At 48.4% G+C, this 22541-nt stretch overlaps 3 protein-coding genes across 4 annotated transcripts in view; all 3 read left to right on the top strand.

Annotated features, from left to right (window-relative positions):
- Nucleotides 1-4902, top strand: part of Ptpra (protein tyrosine phosphatase receptor type A) — a 107809-nt gene extending 102907 nt beyond the window's left edge. For both annotated transcript variants that reach the window (XM_051183383.1, XM_051183382.1), the window contains 2 exons: nt 3342-3477; nt 4609-4902. In XM_051183383.1, the coding sequence (XP_051039340.1) occupies nt 3342-3477; nt 4609-4683 (211 nt within the window). In that variant the 3' untranslated portion in view covers nt 4684-4902. The remainder of the gene's footprint in view (nt 1-3341; nt 3478-4608) is intronic.
- A 4326-nt stretch (nt 4903-9228) lies between these two features.
- Mrps26 (mitochondrial ribosomal protein S26) lies at nt 9229-11516 on the top strand. The gene is made up of 4 exons (XM_051183381.1): nt 9229-9455; nt 9544-9690; nt 9779-9902; nt 11116-11516. The coding sequence occupies exons 1-4, from the start codon at nt 9244-9246 to the stop codon at nt 11233-11235; spliced, it is 603 nt and encodes a 200-aa protein (XP_051039338.1). The 5' UTR covers nt 9229-9243; the 3' UTR covers nt 11236-11516.
- A 9850-nt stretch (nt 11517-21366) lies between these two features.
- LOC127221440 (oxytocin-neurophysin 1) lies at nt 21367-22267 on the top strand. Its single transcript, XM_051183380.1, has 3 exons — nt 21367-21560; nt 21835-22036; nt 22120-22267. Exons 1-3 carry the CDS (start codon nt 21441-21443, stop codon nt 22176-22178), a joined length of 381 nt encoding a protein of 126 aa, XP_051039337.1. The 5' UTR covers nt 21367-21440; the 3' UTR covers nt 22179-22267.
- Nucleotides 22268-22541: the final 274 nt, after the last annotated feature.

The raw sequence follows: 22541 nt of genomic DNA, 5'->3' as shown, positions 1-22541 counted from the left end.
GTGAGCACCGTGGTGTTTGATGATCTGGACAACTGAGTGATCAGAGGGGATGTTGGAGTCTGAATTCCCACAGCATGTGCTGAGGAAGTGTTAATAATGTTCATATCCTGAATGACTCAGGAGAGCAAAAAGAGAGGCCAGCACTGGAGAGTCCAGCTGGCTAGGTCATGTGGGGTGTGGGCCTGCTCTCCTGAAGTATGGGAAAGGAGAAAGAAGTATTTTGAGAATGGTTGGGGGAGAGGGGAATCAGTGATCGAGCCAGGTGTGGTGGTGCACGCCTTTAATCCCAGCATTTGGAAGGCAGAGGCAGGGGTTCTCTGAGTTCAAGGCCAGCCTAGTCTACAGAGTGAGTTCCAGGACAGCAGGGGCTGCAGAGAGAAACCTTGTCTCAAAGACCAAAAAGGGGGAAAAAAATCAATGAGACCGAGAACAGAGGAAAAGTCAAGGATGCCTGTTAAGCTCAAATTAGTAGTAGCATTGACATAAGTAACATAAGAACAATGATAAGAAGGTTTACTTTGGGCAGCAAATGACTCCTATTTGAGATGGTGTTATAGAAGGAGACTAATATTAGGGGGCTAATATTGACTAGCATTCTCAAGACTCTGAGGGGAATCCCCAGCACCCCTAGGGAAGAAAAGAAAAAGTTTATCCTGAGGTATGTCCTTAATAGTTAAGTCTCACCAGTCATGTTGCACACAGTTAATCCTAGCACGTAGGAAGCAAAAGTAGGTAGTAGATACATAAATTCAAGGCTAGCCTGTTCTTCATAGTAAGTTCCAGGACAACCAAGGTTATGTAGTGAGACCCTTAAAAAAAAAAAAAAAAAATACAGTCTCTGTAAAGATTTGCCCCTGCTCTAGGACTGAGGATGTAACTTTGTATACCACATAAAATAAAGCATGTTGGCACATGATCTGTGATCCCAGTACTCGGGAGGTGGAGCTGGAGGTTCAGAAGTTCAAGGTTATCCTTGACTAGATATTAAAACATTTAAAAAGTATATCAGTACTAACTTCCCATTCCAGTTATACTATGAACGTGTGTGTGTGTGTGTGTGTGTGTGTGTGTGTGTGTGTGTGTTTCATCCTAATACTCCTTTGCAGCTCCCCCCATCTGGACAACCTATGGACTCAAGCTGACTGGCGACAGTGGCTTTTCACACTGAGCACAAGCCATTCATCTCTGACATGCTTTCATAGCTTCTCTTGTGATTTTCATCTTTATGAGCTATTCCTCCTCTGTGCCTATGCTGTTTCTATCCCATCTGTAGCCCAGTCTTTGACTTCCAGTTCAACAGACAATGCTTTTAGGTAGCCCATCTAAACTCCTTTGCTCATAGTATCCAATGCCAAATCTCAGTCACTGGTTCAGACTCTGCTTAAACCCCATATTGCTATTTCTGGCATTTGTGTATCTAGTATTCAACATTTCAACACAGGTGTCTGATGCTTAAGATTCAGGTCATGCTGGCAGTGGTGGCGCATGCCTTTAGTCCCAGCACTCAGGAGACACCAACACGTGGGTCTCTGAATTCAAGGCCAGCCTGGTCTACAGTGTGAGTTCCAGGATAGCCAAGACTACACAGAGAAACCCTGCCTCCAAAAATAAAAGATTCAAGTCATAACTCCTATCGCCTTCCCAGATCTTCCCCAAATTAGTGTCCTTTCTACTCCTGCTTAACTCTTTTATTGTTGTCTTAATTTTTACTTTTTATGTAAGGGTGTTTTGTGTACATGTGTGCCTTTTGTACTGTGTACATGCCTGGTGCCCAGGGAGGTCAGAAAAAAAAAGCATTGGATCTGCTGGAACTGAAGTTATAGATGGCTGTGGGCTGCCATGTGGGTGCTGGGAATGAAACCTGGGTCCTCTGGAAGAGCAGTCAGTGCTCTTGACCATCCAGCCGCTTCTCTAGTCGTCTTTCTTTGTGCTTGTTTTTAGTTTTGTTTTTAGAACTATATCAACCAGGCTGGCCTCAGACTTACAGAAATCCACCTACCTCTGCCTCCCAAGTGCTCAGATTAAAGGTGTGCAGCACTATTCTTGGAAACCTGCTTAACTCTTAAGAGAAGGCTTAGGAACTAGCCTGTTCTCCTCCCATTCTCCACATCATATCTGAACCACCAATAAATCCTGTTCTACCTGCCTCATCTTCTCAGAACCCTAGTATTACTTACTACCTCCCCCACAGCTCCTCAGTCTAAGCTGCCTTCCCTCCCATACTGGCTTCCTGGTAGATCTCCCTCATCCCCTCCCCCTCTTCTCCCCTACCTCCCCCTTTGCTCCTCCCCCTTCCTAACACAGCAACCTTAAAATCTTAAAAGAAGTCTGACTTCCAGTCAGAGAGATGGTTCTGCTGGTAAAAGCAAGCCTGATAAAAAGCCAGCTGTGGCATTCCCTGCATCTAATCCCAGTGCTCCAACAGGGAGATAGGCACTCTCAAGCCAGCCAGCCTGGTGTTCACTGTGCAGTGACAGAAAGCTGTCTTCTGACCTCCTTGTGGACACTGTGTGTGCATGCCTCCATACCCTGCAGCCCGTCCACACACTCACACTCCCCTCGTACACAATACAGGTTCTTTTACAAAATGGATCAGTAAGACTGGACCACTCCTACCTAGAATCCCAACAAGACCCAGTATGATGTGAGGCCTCTTTGCCAGTCAGCTGGGTGGTACCCAGCCAGCATTCTCCTGTGTCTGATCTATACCTACCATGCTCCCTTCCTTTCTGCACCAGATCCAGGTCCATCGTTTCGGCACCCCATCCCCTAAGAGGCTTCTTCCCAGATAGCCAGCCATGGTGTGCCACTGTCACTTTGGTGTCTGCTCATGCAGCATCCTTTCAGAGAGCCTTCCCTGAGCCCTACCTGGGGTCCGTTCCTCCTCTTTTTGCTGATTGCATATCTTATTGTCTAGGAGGACTGCTGAGTTCACAGCCCCTGCCATGGAGCAGGTACTCAGTGTCTGGTAAGAGAATCAGCTGGTAATACTAGACAAAGTAGGTCCCTTAGAAAGAATGGAAAGGAATTGCCAAATACCAGGGCAGAAAGTTTGAGTCAGCAGTTGGTGAAGACAGCCTAGTCATTGAGGGTAGACAGCAAGAAGTAAAGCTGGCAGGGTATATGAAAGTTGTCGCCACAGTCCCACAAGCACAAAGGTCCAGGCTAGGAGGGTAGAGGTGAGCATGGGTCTCCTGTTCCACTGACACCTTCCCCTGGCAGCGCCATGGATGACTCATCTGCAGAACCACCCTCAGCCTGCATCTGTTCCTACTACCCTTGCCCCTCAGGATAGACAGCTACAGACAGCAGGTGTGGTAAGTGTATCTGTTCTGTTTCAGCGCCGGGGCAGGAAGGACAGGGACCTTTTGTGCCTTGAGCACAGTCCTGGAGCGCGTGAAAGCAGAAGGAATTCTGGATGTCTTCCAAACTGTCAAGAGCCTGCGGCTACAGAGACCACACATGGTCCAGACACTGGTATGCTACATCTTTGTGACGACACTAACCACAGCTCTTCCTTGTCAGGAGCAAACCTGCAGAGCAAGCCTCATAGTCAGAAGACAGGAAGTGCCTTAGGAAGCAGGGTCAGAGTGGGAGACAGCCTGTGACCAGAAGATATAGAAGAGGCTAGAAGGAAGTGCCTGGAGCCTGGGGAAATAGTTTAGTGGGTAACAGCATTTGTTCTGTAAGCATGCAAACCTGAGTTCAAATCCCAGCACCTACCTAGAAGGCTGGGCATGACTGTCTGTCTCTCTAACCTCAGCATGGAGGGAGGGCAGATCCCAGGAACTCACTGGCCAGCCAGCATAGTTGAAACAGCCATCTCCTAGTTCAGTGAAAGACCCTCTGTCAAGGGACTAAGATGAGAGCAGCTGAAGAAGATGCCCTACTTGATGCTCAGGTTTACAAGTACACAACCACATGCATACATCACACATGCACGCACTCACCCACATACACAGGTACAAAGGAATGCCTGAATAACCCATGGGCTTTGTCTGTACTCTGCTTTGGGTTTGGTAGGAAGGAGTGGGCAGGTGTGCCCGCCTTTTTTTCCCTCTTGGCCTTCCTGTTCAGAGATCTGATTGTTAGTCTGTATATCCACAAAGGTTTTCCCCAATTTGGGGAGCTAGAAAAGTTTGAGGGAAAATGGGAGTTTTGGGAGAGCTGAGAGGAGATGAAGCTTTTGGAGTTAGGATTCATCTCAGCCTGGCAGCCTGGGCAAGAATAGGGTCACTCTAGATACCCCATGTTCAGCCTCCCACGCTTACATCTGACCCTGTAGAACTGAGAACTGTCCTCACGTGTCTGGCCAGCTGTCTGTGGATCTACTGAAGTCCACAAACATTCTTTTTTCTCTCAGTTTTCCATTTCAAAAACTGGGTCTGTTAGGCCATGGTGGTGATGCACACCTTCATTCCCAGCACTCAAGAGGCAGAAGCAAGTGGGTCTCTTGAGTTCTAAGCCAGTCTGCTCTACATAGCGAGTTCCAGGCCAGTCAGAGATACATAATGAGATGTCTAAATAAAAAGGGGGGCTCCATTAGGAACCGGGCTTCAGCCGTCCCTTTGGTGACTACTTTTCTTCCTGCTTCTGCTTGTTCTTTAGGAACAGTATGAATTCTGCTACAAGGTGGTACAGGAGTACATCGATGCCTTCTCAGACTATGCCAACTTCAAGTAACGGTGACAAGGCCACAGACAGGAGAATTGCCTTTAATATTTTGTAATATTCTGTTTTGTTAATATACCCAAAATTGTATATATCTTATAACTGTTTTAGAAATGGCACATAGGCTTCTATTACCTATTAGGTGGAGATTTTGTATGTAAATGTGTTAGCACTGATAGTGTTTTTTCCAGTGTTTTATTGGGGAATTAAATAGTGTGATATTTGGATTGATATCATGAAATCCTCAGCCTGGAAATTGGGCTGGATTATTCTTTGCTTTAAATCTTTTCCTAAAGAAGGTAAAGCTAAAACTCATTCCAGGTAGCTCGGTGCCAGCTAAAACAAAGCACAAAGTTCTCAGAGCTCTTGAGGAAATGGTTGTGTCTCACTGTCCCCATGCAGACCTCTTTCCCTCCCTGTGCTGAATATCCCTCCCCTTTCCAGTTCACGCCGTCTCCCCCTCCTACGTCCCGGTGTCAGCCACCCCCAGCACGGGGATAATGAGACCAGATCGGTTATCTCTGGTACCACACTAGGGATCATCAGGTAATAAACACTTTTGATTCCCTGAGGAAATGTTGGACCCTTTGTCTTGGGCAGGGCAGCCTTACTAGGCTGGGGCTCTCCTGGGTTGCCCCTGGCCCTGCTGTTGGCTGCTGTCTCTCAGTTCCCTAGTCCTCTTTCCTATCAAGTGTAGTCATCCCAGCCACCCACCCAGCAGTGCTCCCTAGGACAAGCAGCTAGGTTCTCACTGGATTTCTCTAAGGGAAAGGACACCAGGGCCAGAGAAGCTGGTGCAGACTTGAGCTGAGGCCAGTCTGGCCTGTCTAGTTCTACCAGTTTTTAATTGTTTTCTGGAGATGTGTTTATTTCTGTATGTAAGTGTGGGCACACACACATGCCACCCACACATGTTGAGGAGTTGGGTCTCCTTTGAGCTCGTTTTTGAGGCAGGGTATATTAATCATTTTTCTACTGCTGTAATAACCAAGGCAACTTATAGAAGAAAATATTCAATGTAGGACTCATAGTTCTTGGAGTGAGAATGACCATCATGGAAGAGCTTGGTGGCTGCAGACAGACATGGAGCTGCAGCTGGGAGCTCACATCTTCATCCACAGGGAGTGGCACGGGCTGTTGAAACCTCAAAGCCCAGCCTCAGTGACGCCCCTCCTCCAATGAGGCTGCACTTCCTAGTCCTTTCCAAACACTTCCACCAGCTGGAGACCAAATGTTTGAACATATGAGCCTATGAGGGCCATCCTCATTTTTTTGTTTGTTTTTTGTTTTGTGTGTTTGTTTTTGATAGGAGAACTGGGCTGGGATTATAGGCACTTCTAGAACCTAGGCCTAAGGCTGTCCAGGGCTATTTTGGAAGTATGATCTTATTACTACATCCAACTCTTTTCCCCCCTTTGTTTTGTTTTTTTGAGACAGGGTCTTACTTTGTAGCCTGGACTGACCTGAATCCACCCTGTAGACCAGGCTGGCCTTGACCTCATAGAGCTCTACCTACCTCTGCCTCCCAAAGTGCCCTCCCCAGTTCTTCCATTTCTGGTGCCAATATCCTGAAGATGTAATTCTCATCCCCATGATGGGAGCTAGGCCACTGCTACCAACCTGGAGTAGGAAGGCCCTCTGAAAGCAACTTCTTCATTTTTACAAACAGAAGTAAAAGGTACACTTTCTATTTTCACTGGCTACAACCTAGACCTGTAGCTACTGTCTAGGGGTATTTTGGAAATCTAACATCCACTTGATCTGACAAAGGTGGTAGATTTTCCCACACCTCACAGCACTACAAGCATCTTCCCAGCACAGCAGGAGGTGTTCCTGTTCCACAGAGGGCAAAGATGGAGAGCTGGGCATGCCCTCTGCTCCTCAGGAGCACTTCCTCAGAAGGAAGGGTGCAGCCAGCCTCGAGCGCCACCTAGAGCCCTGCCACTTAGACCACTTCATTGTCTCCACTGTCTCCTCGGCTCCCAGGTCATCTGCCATTGAGGGCAGGTGTCTCCCTAAGCTTACCTTCTTTCTCATTTGTGACAGGGATTTGAAAAGTCCCAAGTACATAGTACCATGTCCCCCTAGTCATGAACTGCCCAGAAAAGCCTCCTTTTCTAACTTCTGTCCTCAACAATTCTATCTATTCCTGTGCTTGCCACCTTAGCATGGGAGGGTCAGCAAATGGGAATACTTGCTTCCATCCCCGCAGGCCATAGAGAGGGAGCAGGAGCCTGCCAACTAGTTCTCTAGCTTCAGGTAATCAAAATGTCTGCACAGTTTATCCATTTTAGTACTAAAAATCTCTGTTATCTGCACTTACACTTAGGAACCCCCTCTCCCCCCAAAAGAAGTATGGGGGAGGGGCTAGAGAGATCTTCCAGAGACCCTGAGTTCAATTCCTAGCAGCCACGTGATGGCTCACTGGTGCCCTCTTCTGGCCTGCAGGGATACATGCAGACGGAACACTGTATACACAATAAATCTTTTAAAAAGAAGTATAGGTTGGCCTGTCCAGCTGAGGACTTCAGAGCTAGCAAGGTTAGGGGGCCTCTAGGAAATGGCTCATACCCAGGTATATATGTTCTTGGCCCAGACTGAGATCATCTAGGGTGACCATGAAAAAAATGTGCCACATGCCTCTAATCCCAGCACTTAGAAACCAGTGGCAGGTGAACTCCATTGTGAGTTTGAGGCCACCAGAGCTATGTATTGAGTCCTCTCTCAAAAATGGAGAGGGATGGGCTATGTGCAGGAATGCCAGGCTCCCTAGCCTTAAGGGCAGCCCTGCAATAGCCAGCTCCGGGCTAGGTTGGCAGAAGTGCCCTCGCTGCCACTGACCATCATGAGCCCTCAAGGGCTCAGCAGTGGTCTCATGGCTGGTACCCTCTAAGAAAGCGAGACTCCAGCTCACCCCAGGACTCCTCTGGTGTCAAGTGGGCAATGGGGTCCCCAAACTTTCAAGCAGGATATAGGCAGCCTCTGTTCCGAGAAAATGTCAGCTATAAGCCAGCCCCGGCCACTCCTAGCCTCCCAAGTGCCCTGGAAGGACAGAACATGGTCTGCTATTCTCTGCAGAATCTGGTGTTGACAATGCTTGAAGGGACAGTAGCTCTCTAGAGCATGTGGTTGGCTGGCCTCACCCTTCTTTACCCTCCCCCATTCCCTCCACCTTGAAAAAAATTGATTACATCCCTAGCTAGCCTTCAAGGCCTGTTCCCTTATGTGGACACTTTCCAATGCCAGACTCATTCCTGAATGAAGATGAGTACCAAAGTCCAGCAATCAAAAGCCCCCTTTGGAATCGGGGCGGTGGTGGCACACACCTTTAATCCCAGCATTAGGGAGGCAGAGGCAGGTGGATATCTGAGTTTGAGGCCAGCCTGGTCCACAAAGCTACATAGAAACCCTGTCTGGAAAAACAAAGGAAGCAAAACAAAAACAAACAAACAAAAAAAAAACTCCTTTGGTTCACATAATTAGCATGTCCAATCAAAATATACCACTGCATTCTAGCCCAGTCTAATACAGACCTCCCCTTTTTCTGCTCTTAAAATTTACACCTGTGGCCAGGCGGTGGCGGTGCCCGCCTTTAATCATAGCACTGGGGAGACAGAAGCAGGTGGATTTCCGTGAGTTGGAGGCCAGCCTGCTCTACAGAGTTACAGGACAGCAAAGACTTATATAGAAAAACCTTGTCTCAAAAAAAAATAAAATAAAAGTACGCCTGCAAAGTCATTTATTGCTTTTTCCTGCCTGAGTCAGAAAGCAGTCACTTTCTTCCCTGCTTAATAGAGGCTCTCGCTCTCTCCCTCTCCCTGAAAAGAGGCGTTTGGGTGTGTATTGTGCCTAACCCGGGTTCTGGGAGTAAACTCCTGCTTGGGGGAGGAATGGGAGTCCTCCTTCAATTCTGATGAACTGTTTATTCACTTGCAGAGGGAAAAGTACTAAAAAGCTTAATAAGAGTAGCAGCTGAGTCCCTCAGGTTTCTTGACAGTCGAGCCAGTATTTCCCAATGTGGGCAGGCCCTGGGTCAGGTTGTAGGGGACAAGGATCACCTCACACAAGCCGCCCACCATGAGGTCACTGATACTGAGACTCTGGCAACTGCAGAGCTGCCCAAGACCACAACAGGGCAGTGCAGAGCAAGGAAATGGTTTGTAATTTGGAAATCTAAAGTCTACAGTGCACCTGAAAAGCGCTTACTAAAAGACGAAGTGTGAGCCTAACTTACGTGGCTATAAGCTCAGAATTTCGTGCATCCGGCCTGAAAGTGTAAGCAGACCGCCCGCCAGAGAGCCGCAGAGCCAAACGCTTGGGGGCCGGGCCGTGGCCAAGCTTGTGAACTGGTTGGCGGAGCGGCCGGCGGTGAGCGGGTCACTCGCGAGCGACGCAGCCCATCAAGCAGTGACGGTCAGGGCTCTTCGCCCCTCCCACCCTACCGGAGACTCCCAGGAGGCCATGGGCCAGACAACAAAAGCTCCGCCTTACGGGGGCGTGGCCACGAGGCCGCGACTCCCGTGGTGCTCCGCGGCCACTGACGGACTAGGCCTGGAGCTGGGCCCCGCTGTCATGTTGCGCGCTCTGAACCGCCTGTCCCCGCGGCCCGGGTGCCGGCCCTCAATCGTGCTGCTCCTGCCCGCGCGCGGCCGCAAGACCCGCCACGACCCGCCTGCCAAGTCCAAGGTCGGGCGCGTGAAAATGCCGCCCGCAGTGGACCCTGCGGAATTCTTCGTGTTGACTGAGCGCTACCGGCAGTACCGGCTGACGGTGAGCGCCATCAGGTGCGTGTGAAGGGCAGGCGGCCTTCGGCACCCTGGGAAGTCTTGGGGAGGGAGGATGGGTGCCGACTTGAAGCCCATCTTCACCCAGGCGGGAGTTCGTATCGGAGGTGCGAAAGAAGGCGTACGAGGCTCGATCCGGGGTCCTGGCCGAGCGCAAGGTGCAAGAGGCCGCCGCGGAGCACCGGGAGCTCATGGACTGGAACCGGGAGGAGAACCGGCGGCTGCAGGAGCTAAGGTGCGAGGGGCAAAGGGTTGGGTGGGCTGGGCTCAGGACCCTGGCTCAGGTATGGGCCCCTTCACCCACGGCTTCTTGCGCTTTTCAGGATAGCTAGGTTGCAGCTGGAAGCACAGGACCAGGAGCAGCGACAAGCCGAGGACCAGGCCCAGCGGGCCCGGGAGAAGCAGGCGTGGGTGCAACTGAAAGAGCAAGAAGTGCTCCAGCTGCAGGTGGGCCGAGGTTGTGGGAGCGCGGGCGTGGGAGACTCAGAGGCCAGTGCTGCTGGCAGTCTTCAAGCCCGCACAAGGAGGGTGCATTTGCCCTGGCAGGTGACTGTCAGTGAAAGGCTATAGGCTTGTGTTGCCTGGTGAAACTGGAATTCAGGGAGAGCCATAACTGAGACAGTGAAACCTTTTTCAGTGTAGAAGGGAATGACAAGCTTGAGAGGAGTCCACCCCCTCTAATCAGGCTGTCACAATTACTTCTTGAGTTCTGACTGAGATCTGGTGGGTAATGGACTGGCCAAGAAACCGGGATATCCAGCCTGGTCTACAGAGTGAGGTCCAGTACAGGCTCCAAAGCTACACAGAGAAACCCTGTCTCAAAAAAAAAACCAAAAGAGAGAGAGAGGGAGAGAGGGAGGGAGGGAGGAGAGAGAGAGAGAGGATAGTTTAGGACACCTAGTACTGTTCTGTTGGAAGAATGGTGCTACACTCAAAAAGGCCCGGTGTTGTTCTTTGCTGTAGCTATGGGTGATGAAACATGATCCACCAAATTCAATAAGCCCACATGGAGTTTATTTGGAAAGGGATCAAATGGAGGGGAGCAGAAATGTGCAGGAGGCGCTTGCTTACATAGGGAATGTGAATGGTTTAGAAGAGTCTCAGCAGTTGAGGCCTTTGAAACTGGAGTCATGGAGCTGCCTTTGGCCCAGCTTCGAGCAGCCCCAGATCCACATGGCTTCTGCACACAGAGCCCTTGTGCAGCCACCTAATGTATGCACAACACAGCTATGCAACCTTTGACAGCTGTCAGTGAAGAGCGATCACCTGTCCAAGATCGTCAAATATGGACCCTGGGTCGAATGAAGGTAGCCCAGAGAAGAGTGTTCCCAGGCGGGAGAAAGCCCAAGGATTAGAGAGGCCAGGAAAGGCTCCCCAAAGTGAAAGGCCCAAGAGAGGGCTGGGGCAGAGTGGCAGGCAGGTGCTGAGGAGAAAGCATGGGAGGGACAGGGGGGGGGGGGAGTTAGGCACAGGAACAGGGCCAGGTTGCCCAGGGAGAGGGAGAACCCAGGATATCAACACCTGGAACTCTGAGACACCAGACACCCTTCTTTAAGGATACTTGGAACCTCAGCCCTCCTGGGCTAGAAACAGTAAGCTGTGCAGACTGCTGCCTCTGGGGGAGTTGCCATGTAGCTAACTAACCTTTCTCTTCCCATAGGAAGAGGCAAAAAACTTCATTACTCGTGAGAACATGGAGAAACGGATAGAAGAAGCATTGAACTCTCCGAAGGACTATAACTGGGCCATCACCAGAGAAGGGAAGGTGGTCAGGAAGTGAGCACAGAGGCTCCTAGGGGCCCAAAGTAAGGACAGTGCTTACCAAGGAACCATGTGTGTTGGAACAGGAACAGCACCCATTCATTCTAGGTTCTGCACTCACCACCTGATTGGAAATTGTTCTGACACCACATATAAACTCAGGACAGCATGAGACTCTGGGAAGTTCCTACTACACAGGATCAGTCTGGACTATATCCCTTCTAGCAGCCAAGCTATCTTCTGAGTCTTGTGGGATACAAATGTTTGCTGCTTTTATAAATAAAGGTTTATTGAAACCCACTCTTGCCCATTCACTGACTGTAGTTATAGTGCTGTGGTAACAGGATTAAGTACTTAGAGCAGCCTAAACTGCTTGTAAAAAATATCAAAGGCATTTGTTTAAGTGGTTTTTTTGTTTTGTTTTTTGTAAATTAAGTTTATTTGTCCCTGAATTTTTGCGTATTTAACTTACTAGTTAAAAGCAAGTTTCACCTAACTGAACCATAACTTAGTTTCTTCCTTTGCTAAGTCTTGAACATTGCTGACTGGGGTCTGTTGTGTCCAAGATCAAGAAAGCAAAAACGATACTCTGTTTGTCCTGGTAGTGGTTTCTGTGACATGCTGCTGTCCTCATAACAATGTCACTGGATTACTGACCAGGTTCTACTGTCTTGGAAAACATGATTGCCCATAAGTGACTTAATGAAGCTCTTTGAGTTCCAGGAATAGTAAACACTCTGATAGTACAGATCCACATTCAGCTGTAGGCCCTCCAGCAGCACGTTTCTTCCAGCCAGTTGCTGCCCTTCAGTGTGTGTGTGAGTGTATGTGCACAAGTGTGTGTGGGGGTGGGTGGGTGTGTGAGGGTGTGTGCACAAGGGTGTGAGTGTGTGTGTGAGTGAGTGTATGAGTATGTGTGAGTGAGTGAGTGTGGGTGTGTGAGTGTGAGTGAATGTGTGAGTGAGTGTGGGTATGTGTTGGCCAAAGTCAGCCAGCCTAGGTGTCATCCCTCAGGGCTCTCACCTTGGTCTGTACCTTCAGTTTGTTTTGTTCTGTTCTTGAGGCAGGCTCTTTCTCTTTCACTAGAAGCTGTGGCCAGCTTCCCCACAGAGTCCATCTGTCTGCTTGCCTGGCCCTGGGATTGCATGCACATGCCATTATGTGTGGCTTCCATGTGGTACCAGGGATCAAACCCAGACATTTTTACTACAGTGGATGCTCTTCAGGGGCTGAGCTGCCTCCCCGACTCCTCTTGCTGCCTTTCCACTGTCATTGCCATAAACTTGGATGCCACTGACCTGAGATCAGACGCCACCCAAAGAAAGGGATCCCACAATTCTGAGGGCTATGGGTGCCCAAGAAGCTTCGGGGGACTATGCCAGCCCCCTTTTCCAGTGAAGAAGCAGGAGTTAAGGTGCAAAGTAGAGGTGCTGCCCTGCACTCACCCCCTGGGAGACATGACCACCACCCCCACTGGTCAAACACAGTGAGGTCCTGCACTCAGATATCTGAGGTAAGCTGATGGAATCCTGTCAGGAGCAACTTTGTCCATGCCTGACTTTGTTGTCACAGTGAGAGGTTGACCTGGACCCCAGGAACTCTGCTCAGTTGCTCAATGGGTGACCCTACCACCCCTGCCCAGGAGCTGTCTCCCCAGTCAGACTCAAGCATTTGAGTCCAACTCTGAGGCTAAAGCAGCATGATCAGTGAGTTCTGGGGCTGAATGCTGTGGTCATGGCCTTCCTTCGGGGCTCGGGCAGATCACAGAGATCCAAAGGAGGCAGCCTGGAGATGTTCTCTCGGTAGAGTGAGCTTGCCTGCTGTGCTCAGGCCCTGGTTCAGTCCCCAGCCAGCACTGCATAACCCTGCTTTCCGGAGGTGAAGGCAAGAGGACCAGTAGAGTTCCAAGATCAGCCTCAGCCACATAGGGAGTTTCAGATCAACCTGGCTCCTCCTGAGACTCCAAAAGCTGCCCAAGAGCTCATCAGGTAGACAGGAGGTGAAGGCGCCCAGTAGGAGAGTCAAAGGCTGGCAAAGCTGCATTGCCAGCTCAGTAGGGGTCGGGCCTTTGTCAGTCTGTTTCACCTAGGTCTTATGAAGGACCTAGGTCTAAACCTAAAGCCCTTGCTCAGTTTCTCCAGGGTACACTTTCTCCTGAAGGACAGGTGTCCAACGAGTCCCTGTGACTTTGCAAGAACAATTAAACTTGGTGAGTAAGCCTATTGAATGCTAAAAAATGAGTCTGGCAAGAAAAACAAAAGTCAAATTTGGAATTATTTTTTTCTTGCCAAAGAAGAAGTCAAAAGCAATATTTCAACCCCAAACCTGGCCAGTCTGGTGATGCTGGCCATCTCCTCTTTGGATGCTGTAACACATATATTCGACACAGGTAAATCTATCAATACTAAGTGGAAATTTAAATGTTTATCCTTGTCAAGGAACAGAACCAGATCCCTGCCTGGCCCAGCTTCAGCGTTAAATCTATCATCCTTTCTTTTGCTTTCCTGTTTTCCTGAGACAAGTTCTTTCCCTGGTTGTGCTAGAGCTCCATAGCTCCATATGTAGACTACACTAGGCTCAACCTTAAAAAAAAAAAAAAAAATCCATCTCTACTATGGGAGCACATTTCCCATGGATACTACCTTAGCCTAGAGGCAGGAGAGAGGGCCTAGACCCTACTCCAAATGACTTGACAGATTTTGATGATCCCTCCTGGAAGGCATCACCTTCCCTGTGGAATGTATATATTTCCTCAAAATGGAAATATGTTACATTGGGGTAGGGGTTTCCCATTTGCATCTACAGAAGAAAAAAAACTATGGATACCATCTAAGTTAATCAAGATCCGAGTTGAACAAGAGAAACATCTTAAAAAGAAATGACAAGTCATACAACAAATTAGGTCCCATGGTTTATGCGGAGACCTCTCAAAGGTAGGGGAAGTTTTCTGTTCTTGTCTTTACAGGAAAACAAAGAACACCCATCTTCAAACAGCCAAAAGACACTGAACATGTAGGAACCTACATTAGAGAAAACAGCTCTCCAGAAAGAATCACTTAATGAAGAGGAATCTGATTTATGGTAAAAATATAATTCTAGTAAACTATTTCTATATAGAAATCTACTTCTCTTTACTATCTAGTATTCCTGTAGTCCCAATTCATGTAAACCAATGCTGGCTTTGGAGTTGGATTTGGCTTTCCTTCTCTAAATTCAAGCATGTTAAGATTAAATTCACAGTTTCTGCTTTATATCAAAAAGCCAATTGGTGTAAAGCAGAAGAAAACAAAATCTGGGGACTCATTTCACTTATATGCAATTTTCTCTCTGAAATCCTAATTTTATCATATGCATTTTAATGCTTATTGCTTCCTTTCCCTAATGCATACCTTAAAACTTGAAAATTTTACTTTGATATTGATGTTTAAGTTTTCCTCAAGGAATAATAACAATTCCTAACAGTAAGCTTTGAACTCTCCGGGAAGAAGATGGGGACCCACGTTGTCATTTCCACTTGACTCAACCTGATGCATCTGGACAACAAACATCACCCTAAAACCAGTTTGAGACTGTTTTGCTCAAGACAACTCCTGACTAGCTAGCTGTAATGGTGCACCTTCTTATTACACCCTGGCCAGAGTTTCAAATAGAACTACAGTCAAGCATTTCCTGTCACACAGTGACTAGCTACATATGTCACAGCCAGTTCTGTTGAGAAATTTGGTTGCTAAAAATTTTCTTCCTACTGGATCCCATGGAGCAATCATCATCCCATTTCAGCAGGAAGTATCCTTAAGATGATGACGCCCCCTTTCCCCACTCTTGTAATTTAGGGATAATATTCATCTTCTTTGGGTTGATGTTAGTTACTTAGGGTTGGGTATGGAAGGTGACACGTAGACTCGGGTTTATCTTTTAGACAGGAATAGGGTATGGTTGGGAAAGTTATGGTTTTAGGTAGATTAGCCTATCTTCTTGTGAATTATTTAGTAAGAGTGAGATATTAGTATTATACAGCTTACATTGTTATATATTCTTATTTGTGTAACCTATGTAAAATTAAGTTTATATTCCCTTCCCAGAAGAATTGTATATGATATTTTTGTCATATTATGTAAAATTTTTCCATTTATGATGTTTTATGCACATTATCCTTACCAATATTCTATGTATGTATACTTTGACTTATGTTCAAGACATTTTCTATATTGATACATACATACATACATACATACATATATATATGTATATATATATATATATGTAGGTGGATATTCACTTTTTCTCCTTCTGTGGCACTGACCACACCTATTGGGGGGGTAGAGCCAGGGGAGGAAGTGACCTATGGAACTAGGACTGAGGAGGAGCCAGGGAATGCTCTCTTGCTGTTAGGACTGGGAGAGGAGAGCATCCGGTGGAACCTGCTGGTGTTCATCTGTCTAGGTTGTAAGCTATTTCTCCCTGAATAAACATCTATTCGGCCTATCTGTTTATCCTGATCCTTATTAAACCACAATAGGGTTTCACTGTGTATCTGTCCTGGAACTTACTCTGTAGACCAGGCTGGCCTTGAACTCACAGAGATCTGCCTGCCTCTGCCCCCAGAGTACTGGGATTAAGGACGTGTGCCACCATCTCCTGGCACACTATTTTAAACATGTGAGTGGTCCTGTGATTTATAGCTGCAGGGAAATGGCTTTTGTCCACAATCACCAAGCTCCAGTAAAGAATTCATACCTGCTGCCTGGCTTCTTCCTGAGACCATGAGTAGAGAAGGCCTGCAGAGGCTCTGCCCCCATAACTGCCATGATACATGGATATTACTGTAAGAGGCTACCTTTGTGTTCACTTGTCCACCAAGTGGTATCTCTCCTCTCCTCAGAGTACTCACAGGTCACCCTAAGGGGATGACAACAGATGCCATCTTCCTTTCCACAGCATTTTCCGATCCTCCACCTGCACAGCTTGGATCTGGAAACCAAGTAGGGTGGCGACAGGAAGGAGGACAGACACACACAGAAAGGCTGGGCTCGGGGGAATGTTTGCAGCAACCCAGGCCTCAGCATGTTCATAATGCACAGTGCAGGGGGGAGAGGCAGGCTAGAGCATCTCTGTGGGCAGAAGTCCCGGTGTAAAACACCTGGGAGGAGGCTGCGGTTTCTGTTGACTAAAGCACACGCTGGTCAATCCTCTGAAAGCACTGGCACACACTGTCATTTCACCAGACCACAGGAAGGCTTTTCCGAAACCCTATTCACCTCAGCCCCCCCCCAAGTGGGGGCGCTAAATTGTCATGCAAACAGTACACATTCACTCAGGGCTTCATCAGCTCTCCTCAGGGGATCCCGGCATAGACCTTGTTTTAGCATTCAGCATGCTGGTGACTACACCAGGCCTCCCAGCAAGCACAATCTGACCCTGAGTATGTTATGCTTACTTTTGTTTCCCAGGGTGGCTTTTAATTCTTATAGCAACACCTCTGACAATTTTTAACTTGTAAAAACAAAAGGCTTAACTTGGTGGGTTGTGAGATAGTATCTCATAAACTCCTGCATGGCTTTGAACTTTCTTTTAGCTGAAACTGGTTTTGAACTCCTGATCCTCTTGTACATTTCCCAACTGCTGAGATGACAGGTGTATGCCTTAATGCCTGGAAGAAAGGGTTTATCTTGGCTCACAGTTTCAGAGGTTCCAGTCCATGACCCCTTGGCCTATTGCTTACAGGTCTATGGAGAAGCACACTTCATGGTAGGAGCACATGGAAGAATTAACACCTTCAAATCATTGCTGAGAATATAATAGTAATAATAATAAAAGATCTAGAAGGGACCATACCTCCTTCAGGGGCATACCCTTGAGGACCTAATGGCCTTCTGCTCGGCCTCTTTGTTAGTCTCCCCATCTCCCAATACACCTTCCTAAGGACCTACAATATAAACAATGCCACAGGCTTCTTATTTCACTTTTTGCCTCCTTCCGTGACATATGAAACCCATGGGGGCAGAGATTTTTCTCCTGGTGCTGACAGGGTACCCAAGGATTCATGTACACGACCTTGCACAAATCTAGACAAGTTTCTCCATCTGAGCTGCAACCCCAGCCCAGGACAGGGTTGTGTCTGCTGTTTACTAGTGTCCCATGCACAAAGAAGTTGGAGAGCACATGAAGGCACGCTGGCCTTAGGAAAGCATTATGTGAGTATTACTATATGCTAATTTATTGCATACATTACCTCAGATGAGATCACTGTGCCCACAGAGTAAGTGGGAGGCCTCTCTGGGGCCATTAGGGGTCAAGCTCTTGGCCTTCTATGCCAAGAATGGCAATAAACTAATCTGGATCAGAAATGAGCAGATTGTAATGCAGGTCAACCTGACACCACCTCAGCGGCTGAAAGCTCACACAGTGACTCAGGATCTGTGATTTGGTTGAATGAGATCTGTGACATGCTTTGCCCCCTTGGCTTCAGTTCCTTGTGGAGGAGGTTAACCGTTAAGACAGAGACCCTGGGGGCTTTCCCATTCTCCCTTAGGGCACAGACTGCATGTGGTGGGCTGGTGTCTGGGGCTTTGGCTGCCATTTCCTCCTGGATGCTGCAGGTCACTTCCTAAGGAAGGAGCCTGAGACAGAGTGTAACCACAGGCCTGGGACTCACCTCTAAGAGAGAGAAGGGATGGATGAACAGAACCACCCTGCAGAATTCAGCTGACCTACAGACTAAAGGTGAAATGTAGTTAGAGGTGTCCAACATCTGTAACAAAATGGACAAACCATTGTATGTGGCCACTTGAAAAGGGTCACGGCCGGGTGGCTTTCTGCACCTGAGCAGATTGTTGCCCATAATCCAGCAGCTGATGGCAAACATTCTCTTAAACAGGAGTCTAGATGCCTAGCATGGTGGTGTATGCCTTTAATCCAGCACTTGGGACACAGATCACTGTGAGTTTGAGGCCAGCCTGGTCTACAGAGTAAGTTCCAGGCCAACTGCTGTGGAAACCAGTATGGCCATTTCTCAGAAAATTAGAGACCTACCCACCTCAAGACCCAGTGATACCACTGATGGGCATGTACCTAAAGAAGGCACATTCACACCACAAGGACATTTGTTCAACTATGTTCATAGCAACATTATTTGTAAGAGCCAGATTTTGGAAGCAGCCTAGATGCTCCTCAACAGAAGAATGGATAAAGAAAATGTGGTACATTTACACAATGGAGTACTACTCAGTGGTAAGAAACAATGACATCCTAAAATTCACAGGCAAATGGTCAGCACTAGAAAGAAAAAAAAACATCCTAAATCAATTAACCCAAAACCAGAAAGAGAAATATAGTCTGTACTCACTCATAAGTGAATACCAGACAAAAAGCAAAATCTATAACCCCAGAGAAGCTTGAATCCTCTTCCAGATGCAGAAATCTACAACTAACCATTTGACCAAGCTCCTGGAATACAATTTAAGTGAGGGAGGAGCTAAAATATGAACAAAGAAGTCAAGACCATGATGGGGAAACCCACAGAATCAGCTGACTCAAGCTCGTGAGAGATCACTGACTCAGGTCTGACAAATGGGGAACCTGCATAAGACCCAACTAGACTCCCTTAATATAGGTGACAATGCACCTCCAGAGAAGCCAGGAAACAAGAAGGACCCTAAAAGAGACACACATGGTCCCTGGAGAATGAAAAATGAGCAACAGAACCTGAGCATATTGGGAGCACAGGGCTGAGGGTTGGGAGAGGTGGTAGAAGGAAGAGGAGGGAGGAGAAGAACATGAGGGATCAGGAAGTTTCTGTGAGGGGAATAATAGAGCAGAGTAAGAAAAGAGATACCTTAATAGAGGGAGACATTATAGGTTTAAAGAAAACTCTGGTGCTAGGGAAATGTCCAGAGATCTACAAGGATGACCCTCAACTAAGAATCTAGGCAATAATGGAGAGGCTACCTCAAATGCCCTTCCCCTATGAGATTGATGACTACCTTATATGCCATCCTAGAGCCTTCATCCAGTAGCTGATGGAAGGAGAAACAGACACCCACAGCAGCTAAGCACTGAGTCAAACTCCTGGAATGCAGTTGTAGAGAGGGAGGAAGGATGGGCAAAGAGGTCAAGACCAGGCTGGAGAATCCCATAGGGACAGCTCACCTGAACAAGGGGAGCTCATGGACCCCAGACTGACAGCTGGAGAAACAGCATAGGACGAAACCAGGCCCCTGAGCTTGGCTTTCAGTTAGGAGGCCTGGGCAGTCTCTGGAGCCTCTGGCACTGGAACCAGTATTTATCCCTAGCGCACAAATGGACTTTGGGAACCCATTTCCCATGGAAGGATACTCTTCAGTCTACACAAATGATGTGACAGACTTTGAGGATCCCCCATGGAAGGCCTCACCCTCCTTGAAGAGTGGATGGGAGGTGGGATGGGGGGATTGGTAGGGAGCATGGGAGGACCAGAGGAAGAGGGAACTGGGCTAGATAGGTAAAAGAGTATTTTTTACATATGTTATGTATTACATTTACAGAATGAGGAAACCTTATTTCAAAACAAACAAACAAAAACAAGAGTCCGGGCAATGCTTCTCCTTCCTTTAAAAGTTTTTTCTATTGCTTTGCTTTGTCTTATGTGAATGCATGTCCTGCCTGCATGTATGTGTGCTCTATGTGTGAGCCTGCAGTTCTGATGAGGCATGGGCTCCACCAGAATCAGAGTTAACAGATGGTCGTGAGCTACCACGTGGGTGCTGGGACTGAAACCTGGGGCCTCTGCAAGAGCCGCTCTCAACACTGAGCAAATCCCCAGCCTCAGGAAGGGAAGATGGTTAGGACTGGGACCCAGCAGATGACCATCAGGTACTGAGGCATGCCCTACAAGGGAGCAGTGACACTTTTGTCCCTCCTGGGGACCTGCATTTTATTTGTCAGCTATGAAGAAGAGGAGTTGAGTCTTCCATGCCTCCCTGCCATGATGATTTTCCTTTTAAACACAAAAATACAGGGGCTTGAGAGATGCTCACTGTTTAAAGTGAACACTGCTCTTGCAGGGGACTGAATTGTGCTCCCAGGCCCCATAGAAATGGACCCACAGCCCCCTCTAAGTACAGCTCCTGGTGATCCAACGCCCTCTTCTGGCCCCCAAAAAACCCTGCACACACAAACAGACACACTAATAAAAATGAAAATTAAAAGTGTAATGCAAAACTTCCCAAAATGCATTTCTGCTATTGTGCTGGAGTCTAGACCCAAGGTCTCTCATACACTAGGCAAGCTGTCCACTACTGAGCTGCTTGCAACATCCTTCCCTTGCAGACTTCAGCAGACCTACAGCTCAGAGCTGAAACAGCCAGAAGTGCCCAGTGTTGGTACCAAAGTGAACCAACCATGTATGTGTCCCACTGGGAAGGGATGGCCTCAGGCCAGGTGGCTCTCTGCACCTGAGGCCACATGTTGGCCACACTCCAGCAGATGATGGCAAATGTTTCCTCCAACAGGAGTCTAGGCACCCGGCATGATGGTGAATAACTTTCATCTCAGAACTTGGGAGCCAGAGGCAGGTGGATCACTGTGAATCCAAGGCCAGGCTGGTCTACATGGAGAGTGCTAATGCAGAGTTTTCAATACAAACAAGTTTTCTTTCCGTTCCTTGTGATCTTTCTTTCTTTCTTTTATTTGGTTTCTTTGTTGTGTTTTAGTTTTGACCTCTTGATATTTTGTCTTACCATGTAGCCGGAAGACCTCTATTGATATTTTGTCTCACCATGTAGCACGAAGAAGGACTGAACTGCATGTAAAGGTTGAAGGAAGGTGTGGTCTTTTTCCCCATCCAAGTTTCAGGGACAGTAAAGACTCCCACATCCTCTCTCTCTACCCTGAGGTACAGGACATCTGTGAAAATAGCTCCAGGCTAGGCTGTGCATCCAGCCCCAATGCCCCCCCCCCCAGTCCTCTCCATCTTGTTGTAACTGAGGCCACCCCTACCAGGCGCTTACATTTGGAGCTCCAGGCCATTAGCTGAGGTGGTGACCTTGACCTAGCCTAGACCCTGCAAATGAAGGGGCTGCCTCTAACAGTGAGAGATGATTTGACCCTCAGTGACCTGCTGAGACCAGTCATGCAGTCTCCCTCTTAAGACAATCCTCCGCCAAGGCAGAGCCCAGACATAAAAAGGTCGGGCTGGCTGGAAAAACCATCACCTCTGCTGTGTGGTGGACTCAGAGCACCAACGCCATGGCCAGCCCCAGTCTCGCTTGCTGCCTGCTTTGCCTAGTGGCTCTGGCCTCTGCCTGCTACATCCAGAACTGTCCCCTGGGCGGCAAGAGGGCTGCACTGGACATGGACATTCGCAAGGTGAGTCTCCCCCATCTGGTCCGGTTCCAGCAGCCCTGAGGAGCACAGAAGACACCCACCCTCAGGGAGAGAGCATCCTGTACTCTTGCCAGCCCTACCCCAACCTCGCCAGGGAACACATGGCGTCGGGAAGAAATAGGCCCCCTCTTGAAGCCTTCCCTGAAGGCAGAGACAAAGCCCCAGCTCCAACTCTCCCTTGTCCTGCCACTGTCCCTTTACCGGACCGTGGCCACCAGAACCGGAGCACTGTGCCTACTGGCGTCCTTCCCCGCAGTGCCTCTCCTGTGGACCTGGTGGCAAAGGGAACTGCTTCGGACCAAACATCTGCTGCATCAACGGGCTGGGCTGCTTCATCGGTACCCCGGAGACTCTGCACTGCCAGGAGGAGAAACACCTGCCCACACCCTGCCAGTCCGGTGGGAAGCAGTGCGGGACCTGGGGCCGCTGTGCCACCCGGGACATCTGCTGTACACTGAGTAAGCAAAAGGGGTCTTGTAGGACCACACCGCAGGGAGCCTTCTGGTTTGCCACTCTGCCCACTGACCCATTTTTCTTGCAGATGATTGCTACGTGGACCCTGCCTGCCACCCTCCTGAGTCTGCCTTCTCTGAGAGCTGAGCCCACTGGCGATACCTTTAGACTGCATCCTTCACTTCCCATGGCCATCGCCAGAAAGAATGACAAATAAAGCAGATTTCCTCTTCAAACTTGACTGGTGTCTAAGTGTCAGAAACCGGGGCGGGGGAGGGGTGGGAAGGCATCGGGATCCATGGGCCCTGGCAATTCAGAGCAAGAACAGCCCAACAGGCTAGGCTGCTGCAGGGACAGAGGACAGAGGACGGTCACCACCCACCCTACAGGTTAGCTCCACATTCCACTCCCTGGGGGGGGGGGTGGCCTGCAGCAGACAGACTTAAGAGCAGCATTTGAAAGTCTGAGCTGCACGGGTGGACGTCAGTGCAAAAATACAGGCTGGAAAAG

The sequence above is a fragment of the Phodopus roborovskii genome, unplaced genomic scaffold (genome assembly GCF_943737965.1).
Source record: "Phodopus roborovskii unplaced genomic scaffold, PHOROB, whole genome shotgun sequence".
In the NCBI taxonomy this organism is placed as follows: Eukaryota; Metazoa; Chordata; class Mammalia; order Rodentia; family Cricetidae; genus Phodopus; species Phodopus roborovskii.
Note: the sequence above shows the minus strand (reverse complement) of the source record. Positions and strands in the feature narration are given on the sequence as shown.

What these genes read in the sequence shown, in the direction of transcription:
- Mrps26 (XM_051183381.1), top strand. Translation starts at nt 9,244, where the DNA reads ATGTTGCGCGCTCTGAACCGCCTGTCCCCGCGGCCCGGGTGCCGGCCC. An exon ending in CTGACGGTGAGCGCCATCAG is followed by an intron (nt 9,456 to 9,543) that starts GTGCGTGTGAAG and finishes ATCTTCACCCAG; the next exon opens with GCGGGAGTTCGTATCGGAGG. An exon ending in CGGCGGCTGCAGGAGCTAAG is followed by an intron (nt 9,691 to 9,778) that starts GTGCGAGGGGCA and finishes TGCGCTTTTCAG; the next exon opens with GATAGCTAGGTTGCAGCTGG.
- LOC127221440 (XM_051183380.1), top strand. Translation starts at nt 21,441, where the DNA reads ATGGCCAGCCCCAGTCTCGCTTGCTGCCTGCTTTGCCTAGTGGCTCTG. An exon ending in TGGACATGGACATTCGCAAG is followed by an intron (nt 21,561 to 21,834) that starts GTGAGTCTCCCC and finishes CCTTCCCCGCAG; the next exon opens with TGCCTCTCCTGTGGACCTGG. An exon ending in GGACATCTGCTGTACACTGA is followed by an intron (nt 22,037 to 22,119) that starts GTAAGCAAAAGG and finishes TTTTTCTTGCAG; the next exon opens with ATGATTGCTACGTGGACCCT.